Here is a 24072-nt window from a genome sequence, read left to right as displayed (position 1 = left end):
TAAGTTGTTCAAAATGTATTGAGTACACCAAAGCATGCTGAGCACTGGCAAGAAAAATCTAATTAGAGATTTTTATATACTAGAGATTAAGGTTGAGTCAGTTTACCTTCCTCGGCTCCCAACGCTGGAGGCACTGGGTGAACGTATTGGGGGGTGTACACTAGTCATAGTAACAGGTCCTGAGGATGAGGAAATCATACACATTCATAAAATGAATTAACAATTTTGTATTTAATTCCCATTGAATGTGTTCACTTAGTGCTACACTGAAACTGGGAACAGATAATGAAATTATATAAAACAATAAGTAGCTGCTGAACTCCTACTCCAGTTGAATTCCCCTTAAAATAGCAGGGTTGTTCACCCTCAGCACAACTGACTTTTTGAGCCAGATAATTCTTTGCTGTCGGGGGCTATCTGTGCATTGCAGGGTGTTTAGCAGCATCCCTGGCCTCTACCAACTATTAGGTACCAGTAGCATCTCTTCACACTTCCCACTCAGGGGTATGACAATCAAAAATTTCCAGCAATGCTGAAAGTCCCATGTTACAGGAACCAGGGTAAGATCTCAGTGAGGACACGAGTGCCAGTGAAAGCTACAGGAGACATTAAACAGTAGTAGGGGCTAATATAAAAGCAGTCAAACACAAAGACCAATTAATGGAAGACAGTGAAACAAATATTCTACTAGGCAATGCATATAAGGTACTTTGTCCAGTGCCTGGCACAGAATCAATACTGGATAAATGTTAGTTTTAGTAATATTGCCATAATGGTTTCCGGAAATGTTTTGTCAAGTTATACTCCCACCAGCTATGTATCAGGGTACTTCTCTCATCACATTCTCGTCAACAAGTATTTTCACTGTTTAAATCTTTGCTAATTCAATAGGTACAAATTATATCTTGATTTGGTTTTTTTAATGACTACTAGTGAGATTGAACACCTGCCCCTGCCTGTTTTACTTGCTGTATGTATTTCTTCTTACGGACTTATCTATTCATGTCCTTTGGCAATACTGAGCACTTTCCTTATTTATTTGTGTGAACTTGTTATATAAGTAAACAGTTTCTCTACTATATTTTGTTAACAATTTCCTTCCAGTTTGTTTGTATTTTAAGTTTGTTTTAAATAAGCATCTCCTTTTAAATCGTGTAACTGCCTTATGCTTGTATGATTGGTAAATGACTTAAAATTCTCCTCTTTCCTTATTTTGGTCTAAGGCACCTATTTCGCCAAGGTCTTTGGGAGTAATATTAGTCGAGTGCTTGTCTCTTGGAGGAAAAGAGTAGGTATGTTAAAAATTCTTAAACACAAATCCTAATAAACAGACCACCAGAAGAGTGACTGTCACTGATAAATTTTGACCCTAGACAAATTACACACAGAGAGAGTCAAAAAGAAAAGGTATAATGCTAAATTCCTCCTGGAAGTGCAATAATGCCTGTAAGTTCTGTTAAAATTAAAAAGGTACAGAGGTTTAACCTTTGCTTCCCACTTTGAAAGTAAACTAATTTTAAATAGTGCCAAAAACTCAGACCCATTTTAATCATCCAATAAAAGAGGAGGTGGGGGTTTACTATAAGTAGAGTAAAAACACTCACGAAATCAAAAGAAGCCCACTTTACCTGCAAGGCCTGGAGACGGCACTGATGAATTTGGTGACTGGACGGTTCTGTTTGAGGGTGGTCTTGGCTGGCCGTGATCTATACTAGTATCTTTTCTCACAATATTGTCCAGCATAATAGTACTTGAACAGTCAATCTTACAAGAAAAGAAATTATTTCACGACATCCTGACTTTGCAAGTTAAAAGCTACTTTAAATTTATAAGAAAACTTTAATAGTTTAATTAGTTTCAAATAATAAAACATGTAAATACAAAGTTATGATGCATATTTTCCCCATAAACAATCTTGAAAAAAGCTTTTTTCCTTCTCAATGTTCCATCTTAGTAAATATACTGAAGACACACTATTTCAGAAGTCATGAGCCAGAAGAAAGGAGAATGGTTTGTCATTCACACCCTTAAAAATTAAAACAAAAAATTTTAAAAAATATTTCTTAATTTATTTAAAAACAACTAAAGGGTACCCGAGTAAAGAAAAAAAAAAGCCTGGTGAGAAGAGTAGCACAATTTCACATTTTTGCAAATCTCTTTAGTCCCTGGCTTAATAACAGCCAACTGGATTCTGATATCTGCTTCTGCACTCAATCTGTTGTGATGTACCAGGGTTGATGTGTTGATGTGGTGTGCTGTGATGTGGTTTGTATTGAAGAAGATGAAGAAAATCTGGACTCTCGCAGGTAGAATCTTGCGGAGCCTCTGAAAGGGTTGTTAAGAACTCCCTTGTCCTTGGCCCACATTTTGAGAACTGATGCTCTGGTATGCATTACACAGATGAAATAAGTCCATACATAGCACATTTGCAGAACACTAACCTCACCTAAGTACATGATTACCATTTGGGAGAAAAAATGATCCCTTGTAGATTCTTAGTTTAACGTAACAGGTATTCAAAGTGTTACACAAATAACATTTCTTTCCTAATTGACTGCCAGGCTATAATACTGATAAATTTCTATTGAGTAAGACTTTCACACTTTAGACGCAAATATTTTTCATGCTTAAATACACCATTTATTTTCCAACAATGTCTTTGTAGTTAAAATCCAGTTCAATTCTCTAACATAGTTCCAGCCTTTCTCAACCATAATTTTACAAGAGAATTAAGTCCTACAGTCCTTGGGCATAGACTGTATATAATGAATTATTATGAATTATATATGAATTATTATGTATATAATGAAAATGTTATTCTCCCCTCCTGCATCTAGAATGGTGCTAGTTATGAACCATTCTTGGGAGGAAGACAAAATAGTCACCTAAATCAGTTTCTTTATTCTGTGGTTGAGATGAGGAATTTCAGTTGAGAAAGGCTGGTGGACAAATAGTTACCTGTATCTGAGGACTGCAGAGGAAAGAGAAGGAGGACAGTTTTATTTTCTGTGGGTCCTCTTTCAGTTGAAGGAGCAGAGAAGTACACAGGCGCATTTATGTTTAATATTCTTTTGTCAACACCTTAGCTAATACTTTTTCAGAGAGTGCAAAAAGTATTGGAATGACTGAAGTTGTCAGATCTTAACGTAAGGAAAGTTATTTACATTACACAGTAATCCTAAAAGCTAAAATAAAATTATAGGAATGAGACAAAAGTAGTTTTCCTATGTATCACCTATGCATGAAAAATACATGTACTCTACCCATTTAATGAATATACAGTTATTTAAAAAATGAAATATCTCTGGTAAGGTTAATGACACAACTATTAGGAAATGTTAGTTGAATTCAGTAACTTGAAAAACTAAATCACAAAGATTTAAACATTCTTTCACAATCTTACCAGATACTTCTTAAAAGTGTTTAATGTTTGTGTGCATGATTACTTAACCTTGTAGCATTAGAAAAGGTTAAACAAATATCAACTTATGTATGGAGATGTGTCTATAGAATGTTCTATTTTCTGCCTTTGAAAAAGATTTTTTTTAACGTCATACTGACAAAGTTAGACTTTAGAGAGTAAATATATTTAATTTAAATATAAAATAAATCAGAGGTAATTTTGCACTTGTCAGTATGATCTAGCAGAAAATGTTTTCATTTCTATTATTACACTTATCTCCATCTCTTCTGATGTCTTAAATTCTAGCCTCCCTCTCTAACCTTATGCTAATATATCACATTCCAGTAAGTCAATTTTCCAATACCTCCTCCCATATCCTTAGTTTGCTCCTTTCCCAGCTTAGATTCCATAATCCATCACCATAATCATTCATTTACAAATACCTTTAACTCCAGTGCCCTAAAGACATTCTGTAGTATGTTCAAGTGTTTATAATCTTTTAATTTTTCCTGCTGCTATAATATTTCTAAAGGATAAAAATAACTTCTGAAAACAAACACGCAAACAACCTATAATCCAACAAACCCATGCCTTTTACAAGATCCAAGTTCAATTAAAATTTTCAAAACAGGGGGCCTGCACCATGGCTGAGTGGTTAAGTTTGCTCGCTCTTCTTCAGCAGCCCAGGGTTCGCTGGTTCAGATCCTGGGCACGGACCTACACACCGCTCATCAAGCCATGCTGTGGCAGCATCCCACACAGAAGAACTAGAATGACTTACAACTAGGATATACAACTATGTAGTGGGGCTTTGGGGAGAAAAAAAGAGGAAGATTCGCTCAGGGCCACCAAAGAGCATACTCAAAAAAAAATTTCAAAACAGATGCATATATTTTGGGTATACTTACATCTGGAAGAGAAGGAAGATTATAAGAACCTCCCACTGGTGAGCTCAAATCAATCATAGGTGAACCAAAAGCCTTTCCATCATATCCTGCTGCACTAGTAATGGTGGGACTTGAAGGAGTAGAGGATGTGCTATTGGCAGTCGACGGAGCAGCCTGCCCACTGCTGATCTGCCACTATAGTAGCAAGAAGGGAAGAAGAAAGGTTGTCTATCAGCAGGCCTATAACATAAAATGTCCACCTAATCCCTTTTCCAGACACAAAACAAAGTAGAAGACACATTCTGCTATTTGAATTCAACTGTAATTTGAATGGAAAGGCAGGAGGGCACAGGTATATATAATTTTCATTAATTCTGTCCAAAAAGTAAAAGGCACGGATTTTTAACACAAGACAATAGTTAGTATACACCAGAAAACCACACAGTGCCCCATCCTGGAAAGCTTATACATACTGGAAAAGAAAACACATACAGAGCAACTTCAAGGTAAAGATTAAGGGCTGAAACATACATTTTCTTCTGTCCCTACGTGAAACACCTAAAACCAAAGTAATACAGTTAATGGGAATTTTTAAAAAAGGCATTGACTCAAAAACAAAGAAAACGGAGAGAAGACAGAAATCACATTTTGGAAGCTGGAAAGCAGATGGACAAATAGCAAATCACTTAGTTTGATAAAGCTGAAACCTAAGATAGCAGTGGGAAAATAGAGAAGCAGATCAACATATATTGCAGAACACCTAAGAACCTGGGAATTAGATGCACAACAGGTGAAGGGGCTAAAAACAGGATGATTTGTAGAGTCTGTTAAAGAAGCATTAAATCTCATGTTCCTTTCCTACTCTACCTGTAGCCACCCCAAGATAATAAGGACACCCTCTACCTTCACAGAAGGCTGGAAACTTATTTTCTAGAATAGGTAAAACAATGTCTTTGGACTGCAAGGTACCAAGCTCAGTTGAAGGCAGAAGTATTGCACTGAAAATGAAGATTAAGAAACCATACACAGACTGAATGCTGAGCTTCCCTCCCATTCCGCCGCTGGCCCTCTACCAATCTTCTTCCCCTGGCTCCAACAAGCAGCCAGGCCCTAAATTTTAGATAAAAGACAGAAAGATCCTTTGGGAATTGGACCAGCCTAAGAGATAAGATGGTGACACTAGGAATTCTCCCAATAAATATGTCTAGTAGCCCTAAATAGAGTAAAACCTCAGTCATCAAATATTAGCCCCAGATCCCGTTTCACTTTTTTTTCCCTGTTTTTTCCCCACTCATTTCTCATATATGAACAGGTAATTAAGCATCAGCAAAGATCTGAGGAAACTTTGTCATTTATGTTAGGGGCTGAGATAAACACATTAACTAAGTTAATACTAGGAATGCTGAAGTATGCAGAGAGGAACCATGCTGCTGTCTACAATTACTTTGAAACCTATCAAAAAATAAGAAGGCTGAATTGATAGATGGATGAATAATAAATGAGAAGGCAAATAGAGCAATTTGTCCCCATACAAGTCTTTCAATTTGTTATATTTGAATATTTTCATAAGAAAAATACTGGGGAAAAGGAAAGCACCTAAGAGGTATCTCAAGACTATATAGCAGGAGAAAAAATTCCCAAACACAGTATCATTTATAGATCGACTACACTATATAGAGTGAGAGTGTTTGAAACATTCTAATTTTGAAAAATCTAATTCATATCCTCCACTGAAAAAACTATGTGAAGAAACCTATGGGGGCCGGCCCCATGGCCAAGTGGTTAAGATCGCGCACTCTGCTTCGGTGGCCCAGGGTTTCGCTGGTTCGGATCCTGGGCAAAGACTTGGTACCACTCGTCAGGCCATGCTGAGTCGGCATCCCATGTGCCACAACTAGAATATACAACTATGTACTGGGGGGATTTGGGGAGAAAAATAAACAAACAAACAAACAAAGATTGGCAACAGTTGTTAGCTCAGGTGCCAATCTTTAAAAAAAAAAGAAACCTATGTATGTGAATGTTATCTTTCCCCCCATCCACCCCTCATACCCATCTTTCTCTCTCTCAATCTCCCTCTCTCTTGACTCTCTTCCTCTTTCCCTCCCCAGGATAATCACTGTTATAGCTGATGTATATCTTTCCAGGTTTTTTCTATGTATGTGAGATTAAAACACACACACACACACACACAAATAAGAATACCTCACAAAAATTTGACAACATGTTTTCCCCACATACCATCAGGTCATAAGATCATGTGCAGATTACTGCATTTTCTTAATAGCTGAAAAGTATTCCCACGTATGAGTAGACTATAATTTGTTAAACTAATCTACCAACGAAAAACAATTCTCCACTATACTTTCTCTTAGTTTGTTAATTTATTCATCCATGCTTAGGTTTTTGACCAGGAAACATTTTTAAAAACATTCTTAAAGTGTGTGTCTACCCACTAAAAATAATAAATGGGGAAGACGGAAAGTAAACATTCCGAGTATGCAGGATGTGCGAGGTGCTTTACACACTAGCATTAAGTCTCAGCACAACTCTGCAAGGTATTCATTTTATGGTTGGGGCGAACGAGATTTTAAAGAATAAACTTGCACCAGGCCACAAAACTACAAGAAAAAGAAACAGAATTTAAGGCTAAACTGTAGCGTGGGCCTTTTTCACTCACCTCTAATGATGAAATAGAGAGAGGCATAAATTTCATTTAAAATAATTAAAATATTATTTAAGAAAATTTGGTGATATTATACCAAAGTCAAGCTAATTATAAACACAAAAACACAAACACACACATATAGCATGTGTAATTTTAGAATAAAACTTTCAAATCATTTGATTAAAATGAATGTCACAGAATTATGGAGACAGCATCAAATTCTTTATTTTAGTCTTGGCAAAAAGTTAAACTGACATAAATCTACAAGTCTTAAGCTGGAAAGATTATTGACACAAGTGCTTGGACAAGACAAAGCACTGAAAGAATTTAAACTTTAAAAAAAATAATGTAATATCTAGAAAGTATTTTTACCTTGACATTAATAATATATTAAACCTTATCAGATTTAATATATAACCTTAAAATATTAACTTTATCAGATGTATATGTACTCCATATTAAAACTGTGTCATTCTAAGTTTGTTTCTAAGAAGTCTCCTTGGAACACTTTAAAGATTCATTTACTGTTCTCTTTTGCAGAATGTAACCTGTATTTGTTAGAATATTTCTGTCTTAGGAAATTTAATGTATTCACTTAAAAGCTACACACATCAGTACTGCAAAAATTAATACCTCCGACTAATTATTCTGGGCCTTCACTCCTATATAAGTGGCTTGATTTCTCTTGTTAATTACAAAGCATCAAGATCCTTTCTCTCAGTTTTGTCTCTATAGGTCTGTCTGTAATAAACTTTTACTATTAACTCACATTTACTATATAAAAAAAAAAGCTTGCTTTTGCTCTTCACAACTCTTTCTCTGTCTATAAATTCAATGTGGTTTGGAAGCAGAAAGAAGTAGAACAAGCAACTGAGGAGAGGAAATAAATAAATATATATACCTGCTTTATGGCTTGTTGAGCCAAGAAAGCCATCTGTAGGGGGTTGGGCTTTATTGCTGGTCGTGGCATACTCTGGTTTGGTGGATATCTCAACTGTTGAGGATGAGGGGGAAGAACCGGTCCATTCGGTTTGGGGCTGTGATTTTGAAAATTTATCAAACGTGGAGGGGGTTGCTGGAAAAAAGAAATTAAACCAATTCAGTGACAATCATCTCCCAAAAGACAAATTATAGACAACTCTACTTTATAACTTTTACAGAAAGACAGCAACTCTACCAGAGATGAATAATTTTAATATTGCAACAAGGGTATGGGGGAGAGGGGCAGCCTTCCAGTATGTATATAAGCAATTTAAAGAAAAGGAGTTTTATTAGGAAAGAGCCTTGGGAGAGGGGTTTCCAACTGTAAGTAGCTTATACCAAGATTGGAGCTAGGCCATATTGGAAGTAGGGAAAATTTGTCTTTGGTATCTTTTTAAGTCCTTGATGATTATCTTTTGCAAAGAATTGCCCTCTTCGAACCTAAAATAACATGGTGGTAAAATAATTGCTAAAATTCACTGAGCAGTTATTACATGCCAGGTACTCCTTTAAGTGCTTTACATCTGTTAACTCAATCTTCACAACAATCTTACCAGGTAGAGATTATCTTTATTTTACAGAAAAGGAAACTAAGGTATAGAGAATTTAAGTTAACTTGTTCAAAATTTAAAGATAGTAAGAAATAAAAGATACTAAATAATAAAAGAATTTAAAGATACTAAAGATAGTAAAAAATTAAAGATAATAAGAAATGGAGCTGGGATTTGAACTCAAGTACACTCTGGCTCCAAGGTCGGCACTCTTAACCAATAAATCATTAATAATGAAAACAGTTGATATTAATAACATTTAAAAATTAATGAGTTTTAGATCTTACTGAGATCAAACTGTATGCCAGGCATTATGATTAACATTTTCCCTGTGATATCTCATTATTGCCCTCCCTTCATTTTACAAATTAGGACACTAAACACTAGAAAGCTTAGAGAATTTGACAGAAGTCACACAGCTAGTAAAAGACAGCACTAAGGCTTTAATTCAAATCGAGTCTGTGATATCATTACCAAAACATGTTCTCATGTTTAGTTGGGGATTGATTAAGGTACTGACTAATTACAGCTTAGAGGATGAGATTTCCCTAAAAGAAAACAGATTTTGAAAGGAAACCGTTCAAGGACAACACTGGTTGATTACAGGATAGGGCTGGGAAGGCAAGCCTACTTTGCTCATAAATTTTAGCCCTGGAAATTGAGACCAGTGTTCTAGAAAAAGGTAACCTTATATGCCAGTCTCATCTTGACTTGCCAGTTCTCTCTATGGCTGGCAACTTATTGAAAGCAAATACTTATTTTCAGGCTATCTAAACTGTATATGATTAGAACTTCTCAAGGAGGGAACTATTAACTCCCACATTCACAAAAAGACAAATAAATGTGGAATTTATAAGGCTGAAGTAGCAACATTTTAAACTTTGATACTCTGAAGGCAGACAGCTACAAAGTGTAGCCTTGTCCTCTTCTTTTCCCCTCCCCTTCTCCTACTTTTGGAATTTACTCTTCTTTCCTGGGTAAATTGTTTCTCTTTCCTCTCTCTGACAAATTAGTTGGCACTGGGTTCACCTTCAGTAACTTTCAAGAGTGGCCAGCAATTTACAGACCCAATGAAAAATAGATTTAGATACTGTTTCAAGACCAAGAGAAACTTTGTGGGTGAAGAATATAAGAAGATTACAGAAAAACAGAGAAAATGTCAAAACTTTACAGAAGTATAAGCCTGAAATCATAGCAAATTTTTTGATTCTTCTATTAAAGTTTTGTGACTTAAAGAGTTTTATATCATGGAGACACAAACAGAAAATAGTTGGGGAATTATAGTGGAAAACTCCTAAATTCATCTAAGAGATAATTTTTTTTAAAGTGGGAAAGTACTAGAAATAATCCTTAAGAGAGAATAAAGGTAGTTATAGAAGTCTTTGCTACCCTACTCTGACACCCCCAACCCAGACTGGTTTATATATTGGTTAAGTCAAGAAATGACACTTGATGCCAGAGTAATGTACTCTTGTGAGAAATCAGTGTGGGAATGGATGTCAACCCTGCCATCAAAGAGCTCAGTCTGGTAACAGGCAAGGTGGTTTTCTTCCTCTCCTGAACTGCTATAGTTGATTAAGTTAATTTCTAAGAACTCTGGGAAGCAACTTGAAAGAATAAGATTAGGAACTAGTTATGCGCATAAAAGAAATAGCAAAACTAGTGCTATTTTAATTAAATGGAATCAATTAATTTGCAAGAAACAGAAGGAAAAAGGGGAGCAAATAGAGAAATAATTCAGAGCTTAAGCAAACTGACATATAACTTTCATTATGGTTATCCTCTAAGTACTTTCATTATTATAGGTTTTGATTTTATTCTAGGTCAGTAGTTCCCAACTGTGTATAACCATGAAGGGTAGCAGATATCTTTCTAACATACATGCACTGTTTAGGAAAATAATCTATACATATGAATGAGAGTATCTCCACCAAAGTAAATCTGGCTCAGGAATGAGAACCATTGCTGTGAATTATGTACAACGTATGTGACAGTGTTCTCTAACAAACTTATTTCTGCCCGTTGGAGTATAATAGAGTATATGGAATACTGCTAAATAAACAGAGATGCCCAATGTCTATCAAGTTTGTACCACTCAGTCATATAACTACGTGTATTATCTCTGTATCACCCAACTCTTGACCAGGGAGATTCCACAGCTAATCTTCAGTGGAAGAAGAAATAGGAAACTATCACCTAAGTGATTTTTAGAAGCAGTCCTTCAAATTTACCTACAAGTGAATTTATGGACAGATGTACAGTACAATTTCAACAAACGCACAAAGCCAGAGGCACACATAGACACTAGCTTATAGAAAGACATTTTCCCACACATATATGCAAATAAACTGGTAGAAAACTAAGAATGCAGGTGGGCAGGGCAGTGTGAAAGTTTACGGAAGAGGGTAAATTGATAAGTGAAAAATGTTTGAGTGGGTATTTGGCAGAGAGCTGATAAAGATGAGAGATGAGAGACGAGTGTGTGAAAAAAGATCCAGGAGTCATTGAGAGTAGACAGAGAAAGAAAAGTGTGTGAGGTAATGACGAAAAGATGCGAAAATTACTTTATTTCCAAGTGGGAAAATTAGGTTGTATGATAGAGATTGTATGTTGTATAGATTATATAGTAGTAAATCCTAGAGAGGAAAAATAAGATCAAAAGCAAATTTCTGAGATAAGCAGGCTAAAGCCTCAGAAGTCACTTGTGTTTTGTCAATGCTAACATAAATAACTATTTATGACAAAGTGACCAAGTCACACAATATTTATCAACTGTCTCAGTTCCTCACTTCTTAGTGAAAAAGCAATTAACACAAATGATGGATTTATCAAAGACTTCTTAAATTGCTTACTTAAATTGCTTACTTAAATTGCTTGTAAAAATCGGGGTTAAAAAAAAGTTCAAGAGGAATAGTCAATGAGGCATACTAATATTCTCCTGGATTTGACATGACAGAAAGCCAAAAACCTTAAATACATCACCTTGAGCCTTCACAGAAGGGAATTAAAATCAGGATCTACATATGCCCATAACTTTTACTCAGGGTTGAAACAAGAGTCCCAGGAAGATCATTTCTATGTCTTATAAAATTGGTACCAAAAAATGCTATTATGCCATTTAATTACCTTTTCATCAAGAACCACAATATATATTCCTCTTAGTGCTAGTAAAAAAGTTTCTCCCCTAATAAATTGGCATGTTTTCTTTTTACCAAATAATATAGATATTATTCCTGTTTCTTTTTTGCTTTGGTTGACAAAAAATTCTACAACTTGTTCTCAAGTATGAGAATTCTTAGCCTAGTTCTACACACAATTTATTTGACTCTTATTAAATGCTATTCCACTTTATTTGTGTCATTTACTATAAATGACTTTAAATCCTTCTCAGAAATAGTAAGAGTATAAATTAATAAATCAATGTAACTGAAAATAACAGACAATTTGTATGAATTAATTAGAGTACTCTTTACTAAACCTTTATTAAATCTAAGAATGCCAACATCTAATATGAGCAGGATAAGTTATCTAATATGAGCAGGATAAGTTAAACTATTTAATAAAGTATATAAAACTTTCATGGTCAAAAATTGGATTAAAAGTAAACAGAATATTTCATATCTAGTAAAAACGAGAATACTTCATGGAATATTTACTCAGAAATATAGTTTCAAAGGGGCAGATTTCTAATAAACCACATCCCTACCCTTTTCTATCTCATTTTGCCCTAGTTTCTAAGATGCAATGTGGTTTTCTAAACACTGCATCCCCACAGAGAACAGATACCTAAAACTATTAGTCATTCTGAAGCACTGATATAGGAATTATGAGTTCAGGTATACAATTTTTGTCACCAACAATAGGCACCGGTTATTTAGGAATGCAATCATTTATCCTCTGTTATAATTTGAAGACAACAAAAAGCAGATGAAAATAGATGTACCACCTAAATAAAGCATTACTTCCTTTTAGAGAAGGGCGAAAAACTAGGAGTTAAATCATGGATGCTAAATATGATAAATTTTTATAAGTTCATATATTTAAATCATGTATGACGGTTGTCTTAGCTATCTTAAGAGCTGCTGAATACAATTGTACTACAATTATCTAAGTTAGGACAGGCCTGCTTCCAAATTTACCTGATGAGAGATGGAAGGCTGCTGGATGGGCCCCTGCATTCTAGGGTTTGGTAAACCCACAGGTGCTGGCCTCCGTTGCACCTGTTGCCTCTGAGCCATTACCTGTTGCTGCATATGCTGGAGTCGTAATTGAGCTAGGCTGATCTGTGTTGGAAACTTGGATAACTGGTTTGAAGATAAACCACCTGGTGGCTGTGAATTCTGTTCCACGACAGGATTCTGCTTAGGCATGTGTGGCTGACTCTCTTTATCTTCGATTACTAAAGAACCTAATTAAACAGAAAAGGTTAAGTTCTAAAGTTTTCCTGACAGTAAAATACCACATTTTGTAAGGGTATTTTTCGCTGAAGTTCAGAATTGCCAAGGAACTTTCTGGTCTCAGGAGCCGTTTACCCTCTTAAAAATAGAAGGCCCCCAAGAGCCTTGCTTATGTAGGTTCTATCTATCAAAATTTACCATATTAGAAACTAAAAATGAAAATTAAAAGAAAATTTACTCATTACTTCATTTAAAAATAACAATAAACCCATAACAACACATTTTTATGAAAAATAACTTTAAAAAAATGTAGTAAAGTGGCACTGTTTTACATTTTTGAAAATCTCTTTACATGTCTGAGTTAATAGCTGAACTCTTATCTGTTTCTGCATTATCTGTCACAATATATTGTTTAGGTTTAAATATATGAAGAAAATCCAGCCACACAAGGATATGTAGTTGGAAAAGAGAGTCCTTTGTGGTCCCCTACAGGGGCCTCTGACTATACTTTGAGAACTGCTGTCACACATCAAAACAAAGCAAGCAAACCTGACACTGGTTCTAAAAGCAATCCCATGGAGTATTTCTGATTCTTTAGCATTAACAACTTGTAATTTCTCAAGTTCCTTACACCTTCACAGTGTATACTCTGTCAGTTCTCTGATGGAGAATACTTTGACTGGCTTACAAGTACACTTTTAGGGTTTAACGGTATTTCTAACAGGTCTGATCCAAGCATAAGGCAAAGCTTGATTTCTTCAACAGTACAGACTCGATTAAATGTTTTGGATTTACTAACCAATATGCATCCTAAAAAAATATGGTTATTATTCGTTAAATACTTCCTGTGACAATAGGTCTATGTATATTCTTATTAAAGTCATTTTTACAGATAAAGGGAGCTAAGGTTCAGAGAGATTGAGCAACTTACCCAAAGTTACCAAAACATTAACCAAATATTCACCTGGATCAATATTTTTCCCTTGCAATAAGATGTTTCTTCTATGTTTCTCAGAAGCCAGGATAAACAAATTTGAGAAACTTGTCTCCTTCTTTGTATGGATGAGATTTGTGTATGCCTGTTTCTTCCCTTCCTGGTGTGTTCTGAGAAACTGGCCCTCTTTCTAGCTATTTCTTCCTTTCCTACCTGGAATCTAGTCTAGGGAATGAGAGAGCAACCATCTTTGATGATTTTGAAATAAAGTCAATGAGCTGAAAAACTGTCATCAAAGGGAGTATTGGTGGTTGATTAAGAATGTTTAGGGAATAACTAACAATAATGTACAACTGTAATTTCACAAGGTTGTTAACCATCATAATCTTAATAATAATAATAAAAAAGAATGTTTAGGGAATTCTTAAATTTGTTTCTATAGTTTCTCTATGAGAAATTAAGAGAGGCCGGCCCGGTGGCGCAGCAGTTAAGTGCGCACATTCTGCTTCTCGGCAGCACAGGGTTCGCTGGTTCGGATCCTGTGTGCGGGCATGGCACCGCTTGGCAAAAGCCATACTGTGGTGGGCGTCCCACATAGAAAGAAGAGGAAGATGGGCATGGATGTTAGCTCAGGGCCAGTCTTCCTCAGCAAAAAGAGGAGGATTGGCAGTAGCTAGCTCAGGGTTAATCTTCCTCAAGAAAAAAAAAAAGAAATTAAGAAAGAAGGCAAAAAGTGAAAACTAATTCCACTAGAAAATAATGTAACAAAAAAGCTGAAGCAATAACTTTCTGCTAAACTGCCTGCAAGGATATTTGAGCTCCTGTTACCAAAATGTTAGTCTCCCTTTGTGATAAATCACTGGGCTCTAATATTTAAAATTTGGGCACTTTTCCGTACGCGTGTTACACTTCAATTAAAAAGTTAAAATATATATATAATTACTACATAAAAGGCAAAAGGAACAAACGAGAAGTCTTCCCTAACAACATAAAGCAAATGAACCATTAAGCACCTGAAGACTGGGTCTACAGAGTAAGTACGACAATAACAGTATGAGAAATACTATTTAACAGAAACATTCTAAATATCAAAAATCCTGTTTTAATACAGTCAAGAGTTTTACCAACCCATTCTGACAAATCTACAGTTAACAGTACAATCAAGATTCTCTGCGAAAAAGAACTCCTAATTCCTGAAGTCTAGACACTGTGTCAGTCAATATAAAGGATGTTTCATATCATCCACATACTTACATGTGTTTACATTCATGTGTGTGTCACATAAACACACACATTAGGTAAATAGTAGCAAAATTTCCTTGTCTTTAAAACAAGATAATGAAAACGCTTTAGGGGTGGAAAGGAATACATTTTCAATAACATGTTACAATTGATAAGAGTTCCAGGAACAAATGGCACTTTAAGAAAATTACATAATGCCTACCTAAATTGATAATATTTTGAGCCCAGAAACTGGGATCACAGTGAAACTGGATGGTATTGTTGGTCACTGGAGAAGCATCACACCTTGCTCGAAGGAGGTGTCGTAACCGGTACGTAATCTAAAAGAAAGGAGAGAGACAACTAAACATCAGTATCTTTATCAAGCAAATAATTTATTAAGCTCCCAGTAAATAAACAAAAAAATGGTCTCTGGTATGTATACCAACACAAAATAAATAATCATATATGTTATAAACTGTGGACATACAACACATTTTTATTTCCAAAACATGTTAAAAGTTCTGAGGTATAACTCAGCTATACTGTTGAATACAAAATTAAAAATTATCTGAAAGTGATACGTTAAAGTCAGTTTTTTAATAAAACTTTACAGAAACACCAACTAAACATCTGTAAATAAAAAATTTTTAACACATTTTGCTCTTTATTTTACTTACTCTTTTAAAGAAGAATTCAGAATTTAGATTAAGGGGCTAATGAGTTACAGAAAATACAAATTAACCTCTCTAAGGAAATCTAAGTACAACTCACAACAGTTCTCCTTGCTCCTATGCTTTGAATCTCATGTCATCACTCATACCACCCACCCTGCTCCACAATGCAGCCCTCAGTGAACACTTGGTAATTCTCCTTCAGTTCTTCAAGAGTTTAGCTCCTGGCTCACTATTACCATCTCCAGCATTATTCTTATCGTAATTCTTGATGATTTTAATATCCGACTAGATGATCCTTCTTCCCAGCTTACTTCCTCTAGTGCTCAGACACCAATAATCCTACAAACCCTGAAGGTCCTATAAGCCTTTGCTCTTAAAATTTTTCCCTGTCCTGGGCCCAGCCCATGGCCAAGTGGTTAGGTTAGTGTGCTCAGCTTCAGCAGCCCAGGGTTTCGTTTTTGCTGGTTCAGACGATGGGCGCAGATATGGCACCACTCATCAGGCCATGCTGAGGCAGCGTCCCACATACCACAACTAGAAGGACCCACAACTAAAATATACAAGTACATACTGGGGGGATTTGGGGAGAGAAAAAAAAACAAAGAAAAAAACACAGAGGATTGCGAACAGTTGTTAGCGCAGGTGCCAATCTTTAAAAAAAAAAAAAAAATTTTCCCTGTCCTTTGACTTCACCTTACCATTACTCTTACTCTCAATCCCTCAAATCCCTCCTTATCCAGCAAAAAGATGAACTAAGAATTGCAAGCTTGAAATTTCAGGCCCACGAGGCATTTTAAAAAAATGTTTTAAGCATATAAAAGCCATCATTTAAAGGATAACCTGTGTAAACAGGGCTATATTCACAAAGCATACGAACTCTGAAGAAGAGTTATATAATACAGCAATTTTCAAATTTTCTGAGGTTGGAAATCCCTTCTAAATATTTAAAAATAATCACAAGCCTCAGCTTTGCATCATTACAGGCAAATTATTTTATTAACTACATCTGCTACTAGCGATGCATCAACCCACTTTGGTTCCACAGGCTTCTAAAAATTAGAAAAGCACAATTTAGTCAACCAGGAATCTGGTAATATTGGTTACTTAAGATTTGCTGTACCTATTTTCTCCTATGCATAATCTAGAGAACAATCTCCCTCACTCCTATTTCAAGAGATCATTGTACAGATTAAGTAATCCTATCTTCTGTTTTTACTGTTTTCTCCATATTATAATCACAAACAAAAATCACAATAAAATTAGAGAAACAAATTTTTTAACTGATAAGGAGACTGTGCGATTAATATGTTTTCTTACACACATACAAGTAAAAATATTCCTAATGAGTCTAGTTGAAAAAAGACAATTCTCTCACTTTCTCCTTTTATCCCTTCTCTGTTTGACTTTCAGGAAACTGTAAGTAACAGAAGGCATGTACTATATAGAAGCTGTTTTTCACAAGACCAGTGAAACAGTTTACAAAAATAAAGAAAAAGAAAAAAAGACCCAAAACTGAGAAACTACCTCATTGATAATTATGGAAAAAAAAATCCTAAGAGTTGAATACAATTCATGATTAGGAATAGTTTTTGAAACAGTTACATATCAGTTTTTTGATAAGGCACTCAATATTTGAACCTATTTCTAGAAAGTTTATCCAGAAGTGCACTTCCTTATTTCAAAACAGTCACAGGAAATTTCTGCCACTTGATTTCAAAAATGGAGTAGGTGAATAGAAAACTGATTTGGATGTCATAATTTGATTTCAAAGTATCAGTCTCTGTAGAATCTTAAATAAAATGAAAGTAAAGCAGGAATTTTTAAGAATGTTTATATGGTTTGACTTCCAGTGGCTAAATGTCTCCTAGACCCTTGCTCCTAAAGGCATGGTCTACAGACCAGCAGCATTAGATCACCTGGGAGCTTGTTTACAGAATCTGGCTCTACTCCAGATCTACTCAACTAGACTCCTCAGATGATTAGTATGCAGTGACCATGTTTTCAGTAGCAAGGCTCCAGACTACTATCAAAATAGTTTATCAAATCACAGAGCCACTTTTCTATAGCAAATGCGGTTAAAATATCCAGCACCATATACTGCTCAGAGTAAACAATGCAGAGCTGACAACAGGAACACAGTCTGCAGGCTCAGGTGTCTGAGTTAGAGCTCTGCCTTTACCTCTGACTGTGTGACCTGAGGCATGTTACTTAATTCTGTGCCTTGGTTTCATCACCCATACAACCGGGGTGCATAGGTATATCTACCTCATAAAAATGATGTAAAAGTTTAAGTGAAACATTACATGGAAAATGCTTAGAATTAGTGCCTGGCACACTACAGATCATGAGGAAATGTTTACTATTATCATTATTATTACTGTGAAGTTCAATTGCCACTAATCAGAGAAAGCTTGGAAAAGAAAAAAATAGGAGCGACAATGGTAGATTTAAACTGAAGTTATTAGAGGGCCGGCCCCATGGCCAAGTGGTTAAGTTCACTCACTCTGCCTTCGGCCGCCCAGGGTATCGCCTGTTCGGATCCTGGGCGTGGACATGGCACTGCTTATCAGGCCACATTGAGGCGGTGCCCCACATGCCACAATTATGAGGACCCACAACTAAAAACATACAACTATGTTCTGGGGGGATTGGGGGAGAAAAAGCAGGGGGAAAAAAAAGGACTGGCAACAGTTGTTAGCTCAGGTGCCAATCTTAGAAAAAATAAAATAAACTGAAGTTATTAGACCTAAATCATGGCAGTTAAAAATAATATTTTTAAAACCAAACACTTCTGAATTTTAAGTATTTCAATAACTCCACCATTTCTCTATGTATTTTGATGGTATGTTAAATGCCATACTTGGTCTATCTTACCAGTCGCTTGCTATAAAGCAATGCTGTACTGCTGCCACTGGAAACTGCCCATTTAGAAAAATGCATGACATGTTCTAACTGTTTAGAAAGTCCAGCCACTTCCTGTTGTTGTTGCATAAGTTTCATACGATGGTCCTTTGCAAGGCTCTGACAAGAAGAGAATAATTTCAAAATTAGTTCTGCATATAACATATATACTTAATGGTTATTTTCAGATTACCAAATCAGAATAACTACCACTGCTAAGAACTCAAGTGACAGAAACTGAAAATACTGAGTGGTTTTTTTCCCCTTAGTGAAAAGGATCACTCTCACTACAGGAAAAAACTGCTCCAAACACTGCAGCTGCTGCTGCCGCCACCACCACCCCTGCTGCCCACCTCCCCTAGGCCCTTCGTCTGGTTTTACATATTCTGGGATTTAGGTCTCTGTTCATGCATCTTCCAATATCCAAAAGGGGGCAAAAAAAAGGGGATTAACTATAATACTGCAAATGGCTGTTAAATTCCATACTCACAAATAAAATAGATGTACCATCCGGCAATCTAGTAAAGTTACTAGATCACATGATTTATTCAATCACATGATTTCCCCTTTTAGGCATTCTAGTCCTGATTGCAACAGGTTTGTGCCCAGTCATGCCATGTGGTAGACAACACTATGCTTGCTTTGTGGTAAAAAAGGCATCATATTATTTTTTTCTATTGAGAATTACCATAGTAGCCAATTGATACAGTGACTAATGGTACCAATGCATTCTCAGAAAAGCTACCTAAAAACAGAATATAGAACTTCTCTAAGCAAAGTACACATGCAAGAACACAGGTTAATCAAAAGTGGAGAGCACTAAACTTGGGTTATTTTAAAGGTCTCTAGCCAAAAATCTCCTTTACCTGGCAGTGAAAGGGGAAAAGAATAGGGCTTTCTATTGGTTCTGAAAAAAAGTTTGAAAGTAAAATTGCTAGGGCTGGCCCTGTGGCCTAGTGGTTAAGTTCAGTGCACTCTGCTTTGGTGGCCCCAGTTCGGTTCCCAGGTGGAAACCTACACCACTTGTCAGTGTGCATGCTGTGGCAGCAACGCACATACAAAATAGAGGAAGACTGGCACAGATGTTAGCTCAGGACAAATCTTCCTCAGCAATGGAAAAAAAAAAGTAAAATTGCTATACTCCAATAAGGACTTATATTCTCAATTTAAAAATGAACCTAGAGCCTAGCCCTAGTTAGTTTCAAATCTAGAAAATACACATGTGCTAAATTGAATGAAGGAAAAAACACAGTGACTGTCAATGGTTTGTCATGTCTAATTTAAGTTCAGAGATAACTTACTTACTCAGATTGTTTCTGACCTCTCTAAAAACTAAATGTTTCTTTGGAGACATTCTAAAAGAATAGAAACTCTGTTGACTTTTGGGGACATTGCAAATTGAGAATCAGAAGCCCTACATTCTTGATCTTCTATGGTAACAACTATTTGGGCCAATTTCTCTTGAATCTTATATAAACCTGGCTATATTTTATTTGCCTTAAAGGAGGATTTTGTGAACCAGCAAAAGGGGTATGAGGACTAGAGGCATATTTAAAAAGTGCTGTAAAAATATGTCACTAAAATTGATTAAATCTAATACTGATGACCAGATTCATGTCTAGAGATTTGGAGATCTGGATATCTTTTGTTCCTCATCTTTCTTTTTTTAAAAAAACACAAGTGATTCTGACTTACAGTGAAGTTTGGAAAAAGCCACAGCAATGCATGCACTACCAATCTCTGAGAAAGCAAATCTAAGAGATGTCTCATTTTAAACAGAGCTTTGAAAGCTTTTTAAATTGTTTAAATGCTTGAAAATATAGTTACTGTAGGGGGCTGGCCCCATGGCTGAGTGGTTAAAGTTCCACGCACTCCACTTTGGTGGCCCGAATTCACAGGTTTGGATCCCAGGTGCAGACCTACTCCACTCATTAGCCATGCTGTGGAGGTATCCCACATACAAAGCAGAGGAAGGCTGGCACAGTGTTAGCTCAGGGCAAATCTTCCTCACAAAAAAACATATATACAGTTACTGTAAATGGGATCTGATTCCTCCTAGCCAGAATACTTCTTTACTAAGTATTTATTTACAAAAGAACAGAATTATTTTAGTCTCTGTTTCCTGAATGGTTGATAAACCATGGGAATGACCATGCTTTCCCAGGAAGGACAGAACTTTCTGACAAAGACTTAATTTTGTCAACTATAAAATAAAGAGGTTCAACTAAATTATTCCTAGGAGTCTTTTTTTTAATCTTCAAACATCAAAATTTTTTATTCTCTTCTCCTTCTAAATTGCTTCTTTACTGTGAATTCTTTCTGCACCAATATATTAATTCAACACTAATATATCATGCAATTAATATGTTAATATATAATGTAAAAGTTGTAGCCTCATATTAATTGAAGTCAAACACTGTCTTGGGATCTTGACCTGCATGAGCATAAAAAAGCTGATTAAGATAGTAATGTTTTTTATACCTGCAGTGAGAAACTACTATGCTAAGTGCCTTGAGCATCTCTCCCTAACTACTGCGTTCATAGTTACGACTATAAAATGTTGAGGGCAAGAGGCACATCCTTTCACCTAATTTCTCATAAGATTAAACGTATATATTTGAGAACTAAATATAGCTAACTTAGTGTATCTTTCCAAAAAATTTTGCTCAATTGCCCTCCTTTAGTGACAAAGACGTCACTTCAATGAATCTCTAAAATGATTCATCTCTTCAACATTTACAGAGCTCCTCCTTCAAGCAAGGCATTATGCTTTGCACTGTGAAGTAAACAATAAGGATTAAGACATTCCTAGTGTATTATAAACCCATAAACTATCAGCTACAATGTAGAACCTGAGAAAGAAAGAATGCAAATGAAGCAGAAATATTATTGAATCATAAATGGAAACAATTACATGAAAAAGGCGATTTCAAATTCACAAACACACGAGAAAATACTATGTTCAATCACTACAGTAACTTACCTCAAGCTGATGTAGGAGAGCTTTTCCTTTTTTATTTATTTCTACCATCAACGTAAATATAGCAACTTTAATATCCTGCTCCACCTGCTTTTGATTTTGATTTACTTCAATTATCCTGGAAATTAAATAAAAGGGGGAAAAATCTAAACTGTAAAGCAGAAGATTTTTTTTACAATATTTAAAATTGGTTTTTTAATGTTAAAATTAGACCAATATATTTTCAACTCTTAAAAGCTCATCTATTTCTAAGGGTCCTTCAGTTTAAATTGACTTTCTTGAAGATGAGACAGCAGAAATGAAATTCTTCTGAAAGACATAGTCACTTAATTCAATCTTAAAATCAAAATGTAAAAAATTGCAAGAGAATGAACATATTTCAAGAAAATATGGTTTAGAAAGATTTATAATGACACCCAAGAACATCAATACTCGGCCTAAAAGGATGGACAAAAAAATGACTTATAAACAAGATAAAGAAAACCATGACTCTGAATGAGTTTTATTGTATTCACTGCAACTAAGAAGTAGAAAAATGTAAATTTGGCACTCTTATCTTAGTCATCTGAATTGCTACAGTATTTATTATACCTGAATAGAAGCAAAAAAAATCAACAATAGTAGTCTGCTACTTTTAACAACACATTTGTCTTGAAATAAGCAGTCAACGACTTTATGCTTCAACAACAACTATATACCTTTTTTCCTTTGATTAGAGAAAATAGGAATGCTGTTTTCATGGAGATTAAGATGAACAGAAAGAAAACAGATAGCGTCACACCACAGTATCTTATGGAAGCAGAAGAGAATAACGGGGCATCCACCAAACATTATGAGATAAGTAAAAAGCTTCATTTCTTCTGTCTGCTTCTCTCAGTTACCCTCCAAAACTTAAGACCAAAAGGGCAGAGATTTTATTCTCTGCTGGAAATTCTTCAAAATAAGTATTTGACATTAATATTGGCTACAGGATCAAGTAAATCAGATAGGTCTGAGAAGCAAACAACTTCAAAAGAACTAATCCTCATGGTGGTAGAACAGGATGAAAGAGAGACAAGCAGTGCCATGTTTGCATGTGCATAAAAATGAAGTAACAGAAAAGTAAGTTAGTCCAGTGAACACAATCCATCTATAATCAGGTAGGCTACAAAAGTGTGAGCAATTAGCACCTCATCTGAAGATTCTTTAACTCTTACCTCAATTCAAAAGCCAAAACCCTTCACCACAACAATGCATTACTTTGCAAAAACAGCATAAACCATGAATACAAGGTAAAAAAAACCAATTTGCAGAATTCACACTTATATGATCTTAAGATTTACTATAAAAAGCTATACTCATGAAGAAAGTAGGGTATTGGCAAAAAAGAAAAACACAATGGAACAGAATAGAGAGTCCAGAAATAACCCCACTCATATATGGTCAACTGATTTTCTACAAAGGTGTGAAGGCAATTCAATAACAACAGGATGGTCTTTTCAACAAATGGTGTTGGAACAAATGTACATGCATACAGAAATAAAACTAAGAACTTCACCCCATAGTTCATACAATATATATAAGTGAAAGAGTGAGAAAAAAGTCAAAAGCACCAATTTCACCAAAGGTAGATCTTTTACATAAAATTAATTATTTTACAATTGCTACCATTTGCCACAAGATGGTAGAAATGCCTATAATTATTTCTCCTCATCATTCCATAAATATTCATTACAAATTTTCAATTACTCAGATACAAAAACTTTTAAACCCATCAAGTACTCTATTTGGCAAAATACCGTATTGTGATTAGAATTTGGTAAAGGAAATAGTATTTGGTTAACTATAGTTTATGCAAGAGAAAGGTAAAATGAAATGAGAGCTGATAGTAATAATAAAAACTAAAAGACACAGCATATAACTGTTATTACCACAACGTATAATAATGAATAGATATAATAATAAGACTGGGGCATCAAGAAAAGATTAAATTATGTTTAAGGATCTTCTAAGGAAAGCCAGGTAAACCAGGGAATTCTTTGAAATAAAATCCTGAATGCTCCAGCCTAGCCATGTTCCAAAATGGTAAGAATAACAGATTATGATGCTTGATTTTAAAGAAGATAAACCACAAGAGGCTGACACAGTTTTCCCTAGGAGCAACATTCAAACGTCCTGCAAGGCCTCTCTTATTCAGGCTCTTTCTAATAAGCATTTCTTGATCTATCTAGGCAGTGACATGTCACTCTTGTATGCAAAACAACAAAAAGAAAGGGGACATGGGATTTCATAGGCATTGTAAAGTGGTAAAATGTCAGTGTGTGCCCCAAATGAGATGACAAAAAAGGGGCTAGGAGACTGACCTGGTGGCATAGTGGTTAAGTTCAGTGAGCTCTGCTTTGGTGGCCTGGGTTTGTGGGTTTTGATCTTGGGTGTGGACCTACACCACTCATCAAGTCATGCTGTGGTGGTGACTCACATACAAAGTAGAGG

General features: G+C 35.5%; 1 protein-coding gene across 4 annotated transcripts in view; it reads right to left on the bottom strand.

Annotated features, from left to right (window-relative positions):
- TRIM24 (tripartite motif containing 24) overlaps positions 1-24072 on the bottom strand; it is a 104432-nt gene that overhangs the window by 9565 nt on the left and 70795 nt on the right. The window contains exons 6-13 of one of the 4 annotated variants that reach the window (XM_070617843.1): positions 21604-21718; positions 18594-18740; positions 15266-15383; positions 12630-12898; positions 7860-8033; positions 4312-4485; positions 1629-1764; positions 107-179 (exon numbers count right to left, since the gene is read on the bottom strand). In XM_070617843.1, coding sequence (XP_070473944.1) covers positions 107-179; positions 1629-1764; positions 4312-4485; positions 7860-8033; positions 12630-12898; positions 15266-15383; positions 18594-18740; positions 21604-21718 — 1206 coding nt within the window. The remainder of the gene's footprint in view (positions 1-106; positions 180-1628; positions 1765-4311; positions 4486-7859; positions 8034-12629; positions 12899-15265; positions 15384-18593; positions 18741-21603; positions 21719-24072) is intronic. The other 3 variants (XM_070617845.1, XM_070617846.1, XM_070617847.1) reach the window with 3 other exon arrangements.

This window comes from Equus przewalskii, chromosome 4 (assembly GCF_037783145.1).
Source record: "Equus przewalskii isolate Varuska chromosome 4, EquPr2, whole genome shotgun sequence".
NCBI classification, from domain to species: Eukaryota; Metazoa; Chordata; class Mammalia; order Perissodactyla; family Equidae; genus Equus; species Equus przewalskii.
Note: the sequence above shows the minus strand (reverse complement) of the source record. Positions and strands in the feature narration are given on the sequence as shown.